The following is a 6,000-nucleotide window of genomic DNA, read 5'->3' on the forward strand; positions in this document are numbered from 1 at the left end:
CTTCTCACTTTTTGGATTTTAGAAGGGCATGACATGCCTATATCTGTGTCTCCCCCTCCTTTTACTCCTCCACCTCTTTTATTTTCGCATGACTATATGTACTTGTCACTTTTCCATGTGTTAGTTATGTCTTCTGAGCAGTTTGTCAGCTTTTGGACACCTTTGAAGGTGTTTTCTATGTGTTTCTATGTGTTTTTGTTTGCCTGCCATTGGTTTTAACGGTGTTCGAAGCTGTTCGACGAACAGTTCGACGAACAGTTCGGCGAACACACGGGTGTTCGACGAACCGAACCGAACTCGAACACTACGGGGGTGGCTCAACACTAGTAATCACCCTGTATGGTTCCTTGCTCCATCTCATCGTGCTACGCCTGAAATGCATCCTCTTTGATTGTGAGCAGAGAGCATTTCAGAAGACAGAGATGCGGGATGGTGACACTAATTATGGCGTCATCGCCGCTCACCATCTTGGTGGAGTCCTCAAAGTTTTGGAGGATGGTACATATGTCTGACATCCATGTCCACTCCTGAGGTCTTATGTGTGGAGTCTGAACTGAATACCGACGGCCTTGTTCATGCTGGTACGCAACAACTGCCCTCTTCTGCTCACAAATCCTTTCCAACATCTGCAGTGTAGAGTTCCAATGCGTGGTGACATCACACAACAGTCTGTGAGCCGGAAGCTGCAAACGCTGCTGAATCGTGGCAAGGGAGGCGGAAGCTGTAGGTTACTTTCTAAAATTGGCACACAGGCAGCGTACTTTAACAAGCAGATCCGGCAGCTCTGGGTAGGATTTGAGAAACCGCTGAACCACGAGATTATGCACATGGGCCATGCATGGTACATGTGAGAGCTCACCTCACCTCAGAGCCGCCACCAGGTTCTGGCCATTGTCACACACGACCATGCCTGGCTGTAGGTTCAGCGGTGGGAGCCACAGATCTGCCTGCTCTTTCGGAGCTGTCCATAACTCTTCAGCATTGGTTTGTCACCTAAGCATATTTGATTCAGCACAGCCTGTTGCTGTTTGGCCGAGGCAGTGCTGCAGTGCTTCCAGCTTGGGACTGATGTGGTCATATCAGAGATGGAGGCTGAAGAGGAGGAGGAGGAGGCTGAGGAGGATGAGGTGCAGGAGCTATAGACTGTGGGGGCAACCCTGATTGACCTAGGGCCCGCAATCCTTGGCCTCGTGAATACGTGTTCTATCCCAAAATCCGACTGGGCCCGGCTTCTCTATATTAACCCAGTGTGCCGTCAGCGAGATGTACCGTCTCTGCCCACAAGCACTTGTCCACGTGTCCGTGTTTAGGTGGTCTTTCCTGGTAACTTCGTTGTTGTGGACACGGCTAATGTTTTGAGACACGTGCTTGTGTAATGCGGGGACGGCACACAGTGAGAAATAGTGGTGGCTGGGGACCAAGTACCGAGGGACGGCCGTTGCCATCAGGTTGCGGAATGCTTCTATCTCCATGAGCCTAAAAGGCAACATTTCGAGCGCAAGTTGCGAAATGTGTGAATTTAGTAGTGTAGCCTGTGGGGCGTTAACTGCGTATTTGCGCTTGCAATCCAAGGACTGGGGAATGGACAACTGAATGCTGTGCTGGGACAAGGACATGGACGTGCTTCCTGATGCTGCTACTTGAGAGTGTGCAACGACAGGTGTAGGGCAGGAGGCATCTTCGCATGCACCATGGACAGGGGATTGGCTTACATGCACAACAGCGGAAAAAACAGTGGTGCCACTCACAAACACTGTTCCTGTACCCTGGGGTCCGGCCCACAAAGTCGAGTGCTTTGCTGCCATGTGCCTGATCATTCTGGTGGTGGTCAGGCTGGTAGTTTTGCCACCCCTGCTGATGCTGACCTGGCAGGTGGTACAAATGGCGTTTTTGGGGTTATCGGCAGAGTCTTTAAAAAACAACCAGACTCGGGAAGACCTAACAGTTGTACTGGCAACTTCCTTCATGTTGGTGTTATGGTTGCCTGCCTACTGTCTGCGACCACCACACTGCTTCTTCCTGCCTGTTGGGGTGCTCTGTCTCCCTCCCCCTGTGTGCTGCTGTCTTCGCTCTGCATGTCCTCCTGCCAGGTTGGGTCAGTTACTATATCATCCACCACCTCATCTTCCACTTCCGCACTCTGGTCCTCCTCCTGACTTTCTGGCAATTCTCTCTCATCATCGTCCACCTCTTGTGACACTTTTCCACCATCACCTTCGTGTGACCGTGGCTGCTCAAATATTTTGGCATCGCTACATGCGATCTCCTCTTGCCCCGCTTCAAGTGGACCGGGCGAGAGGCCCGAATCTATAAATGGAAAAGTGAACAGCTCTTCGGAGTGTCCAAGTGTGGGATCAGTTGTCTCTGGGCACTCGGCATGGTGGGAGGAAGGAGGTTCAGGATGAGGAATATGCAGTCCAGACTCACGGGTACTGAGACTTGACCGTTTGGAAGACAGGGTGGTGGTGGCTAAGTGACTGGAAGCATTATCTACTATCCAACCAATAACCTTTTAACACTGCTCTGGGTTCAATAGTGGTGTGCTGCGGTCCCCTTTTAATTGGGACAGGAAGGTCAGGCGAGAAGATGTCAGTGTTTGTTGTGGCACAATTTCAGCTTACCCACGGCCTCGGCCTCTGCATACACCATTACCATCACGTCCAGTTCCCCGTCCCTTGCCACGTGCCTTGCACATTTTAAATGGAGGACAGTATCTTCCACGCTCAATACAAATGGCTGAATTTGAAGTGAAATTATATGTGATTCGTGTGACGGAGAAAACAGAGTTTTAAATACCTGGCCAGTAGGTAACTATTTTGGACAGCAAACTCGTGTGAATTGCTTCACTGACACACTGAAACAAATTTTTATTGGAGGCCAGAAATGGCAGTATTTTCTGAAAACGTATATGTGATCCGTGTGATGGAGAAAACACAGTTTTAAATAGCTGGATTTCTAGCGCTGTAATATGGAAAGGACCTGGCTGCATTATGCAGTGCCAACAAGCAAATGGTGCAGAAAAACGGTGTTCTCTGGATTGCTTTTTAAGCAAATAATGAGGATTAAGATCCAAAAAAAAAGTAGTCCTGGCCCCTGAGACCTGGGCCTATTTCCAGAAATATCTAACAGCAGCAGAAGACAGAACTGGAAAGGAGCCTCTTGTGCTATGTGCACTGCAGTCTGCTATATACCCTGCCTGCCTATATACACTGCCTGCCTGATATCTCTGCAGATGGATTAGTCCTCAGAAGGACTGTTAGTTGAGATGGATATGTGTAATATACTTCTGTTCTACCTACACTAACTAGAAAAAAGCAAATCTCTCCCTAGCTCAGCAGCATCTCTCCCTACACTGTCTGATCCGGAGTGACTATGACGAGCATGGCGGTGCCAGGTCTGATATAGACCTGATGACGCTGGGCGGCCAGTCAATCACTGTAATGCCACAACCAACATGGCTATGGCATTACAGTGAGTGGCAGGCAATCCCTGCCTGTTCATTGGCTCTCTAAAGAGCTCCAAACATTCAGGGAGGGGACCCGAGTTCCTGCCCGGGCAACCCTGAAATACTCGCATAGCGCCGAGCAGTAGTGAAAATGCTCGCTCATCAGTAATAAAGACAAGAAGGAAATCCTTAGGGGGCAGACTTCAAAAACAATTATATTCACACAAATGATTGAATATGTATGGAAATTGCTAGAAGATCACTTTGTGAATTGATAGTAAGCCTTAAAGTGAATGATTTTAATAGTGTGAACAGTCTCTATAGGAATATCTATTCATAAACAGGATTAACATTTTTTCACATTTGCAGTGTAAAAAAAGGACTCTGCAATGATGAAGCACTCGAAATAAAGGAGCTATTGACCACGGCCAGAAACCTAACAGGTAACAATAGAGCTGGCTTACAAAGCGTTAACCTCGTCTTCTCCTCTTTCCCCATCATTTTCTCATTCAATGTTTCTGATCATCCCACAATATATTCAGTATACGGTGAGGCAGTAGGTCGCGTCTGACTCTAGGATCTTTTTGTTTCTTTCGTTTGATATTTTCTTTAGTCCTAAAAGTAAAATTTTAAATTTTCATTTCTTTCTCTTTCCCTTTTTTTTCTTTCGTTTAATGATTTTCATATCCAAAATGAGCCACGGAAATGACCACGGATAGAAAATGAGATAATCTCGTTATTGTAGATTTCTTGTCCAGATCTTTTGTCCGTAGTTCCGCCATTTGTGAATTCTGCAGGACGTAGAGCTCCTCGTTACATAACTATTCAGAACATTTTGTGTTTTGCAGGAATATGCCCTGTGGTCGTTCTCACCCATAAGACCGACTCTAACCTGAGAGACGTCCGCGCCAAGTTTGAGGACATGGATGTGGAGAGGATCTTCGCTCTTGAGAACTTCACCCTTGAAGATCACTTGAAGACGAGAGGAAAACATGAAGATGTCCTGAAGCTCTACATTGAAGTCATCAAAGATATTGAATATCGAATGGAAAGATTTTCTTCCCCAGAGGATGAAAGAGAGAAAAGGAAACAATTTGTGCTTAAGTTTGTGTATGAAAGAGAAATGAGAAAGAAGGAACAGGAAGTGGAGAGAAAGCTCAGAGAGGAAGCGAGACTCCGAGAGATGAAGGATCGGCAGAAAGAGTCGGAAGGTGGATGCACTCTACAGTAAATAAAGAAAGAATTTACTATTTCTTTCTACTCAGTCCATTTTGACTTCTACTATCGTTTTGTGTTCACAGCTCCTATTTAGACCTATGTATCTCTATGGTAACAGACTACAACCAAACTGTGTGGTCGGATCCTTTGGTTAGCCTCTCTTCCATATATAACCACTTCTTTTAGCTACATTTCAAAATATTCTTATTCTGCAGGTAGAAAGAGAAATAAACAGGAATGCGGCATAAGACTCTACAGGACTTGATAAATTAGGTCTGCATAGGAGCTGTAGATGCAAAACAGGTGGAGATGATTAACCAAGAGGTTATACAAAGTATTTTTTTTTATTTTAGATTCAACAAACCTATACATAATAAAAAAGGTTGAAAATGTGTATGACGCGCCCCTGGGCCTGTGTCGCGCTGCGTTGCGCGCGCGGGAGCTTACCCGGAGCCGGATCTCTTGAGGGTTGTAGTCTCGTGGCGGTGACCCGGTCCGTGCCCAGGGAGTCAAACTGAGCGGCGATGTAACAGCGGTAGATGTAGGACGACTACGCCACCCGTTGAATGCAGCTATGGAGCTGCCACTGCAGGACAGTCCGCTGAGGCCGGTGGATGGATGGTGCAGCGTAGATGGTATAACCCCCAACGGGAGGGGTATGGCCTCAGGGCAGCAGATGTGGATGATGGGGGTAGCAGGAACCACTCAGAGACGGTGCGGTGTAATTCAGGGCCTTTACTGGTAACAACGATAGACCCTCCCGGAGTACTTGCTAGTGAACGGGGCCTGGTCAGTCTTTGAGCAGATGGGATCTCCCCTGGCCAGGCGGAGTTGTAGGCCTCCCAAACTGACTGTACTCTTCTGGCTACCTTGCTAGAAGCGGATATAAGTAGCCCACGTCCCTGAGTGTACCGTGTGGTGCTCACCCGTATGGCCGGTGACTCGGGGCCTTCTAATGGCTTCCGCTCCACGATGGCGGTGCTGGTCCCACGTGTGTGACCGTGCCTTCGGGTTTCTGGGCCTGAGGACCTGAAATCCCCTGCCGATCGGCTTCTGCTGCTGGGTAAGAGTTAGTCCCCACAGCCTCGGACGCCGGGTCCGGTAAGAAAGCTTCTCAGTCAGGGCGAGCTCTGCAGCTGCCAGCCCCTGACTTGTAGTAGTATTGCTCCCACTGAGCTTCTGCTGTTTCTTCCTGTGACTGTTTCTTGTCTCTACTCTCCTTGACTGACTAACCCTGCCTCAGCCCAGGGTTTATACAGGGGAAGTTCTTCCCCTCCCAAGACTGGGCAGGAGGTGTGGCATGCACAGGATCCCTGACCAAAGGACCTCCCACCTGC

At 48.2% G+C, this 6,000-nt stretch overlaps 1 protein-coding gene across 1 annotated transcript in view; it reads left to right on the plus strand.

Moving 5' to 3' along the window:
* Window positions 1-5,352, plus strand: part of LOC141161265 (uncharacterized) — a 29,942-nt gene extending 24,590 nt beyond the window's left edge. The window contains exons 3-4 of the mRNA XM_073646050.1: window positions 3,815-3,888; window positions 4,294-5,352. Coding sequence (XP_073502151.1) covers window positions 3,815-3,888; window positions 4,294-4,676 — 457 coding nt within the window. The 3' untranslated portion in view covers window positions 4,677-5,352. The remainder of the gene's footprint in view (window positions 1-3,814; window positions 3,889-4,293) is intronic.
* The last annotated feature ends 648 nt before the right edge of the window (window positions 5,353-6,000 follow it).

This window comes from Phyllobates terribilis, unplaced genomic scaffold, assembly GCF_046119375.1.
Source record: "Phyllobates terribilis strain yellow unplaced genomic scaffold, ASM4611937v1 Scaffold_9__5_contigs__length_417890890, whole genome shotgun sequence".
NCBI lineage: Eukaryota > Metazoa > Chordata > Amphibia > Anura > Dendrobatidae > Phyllobates > Phyllobates terribilis.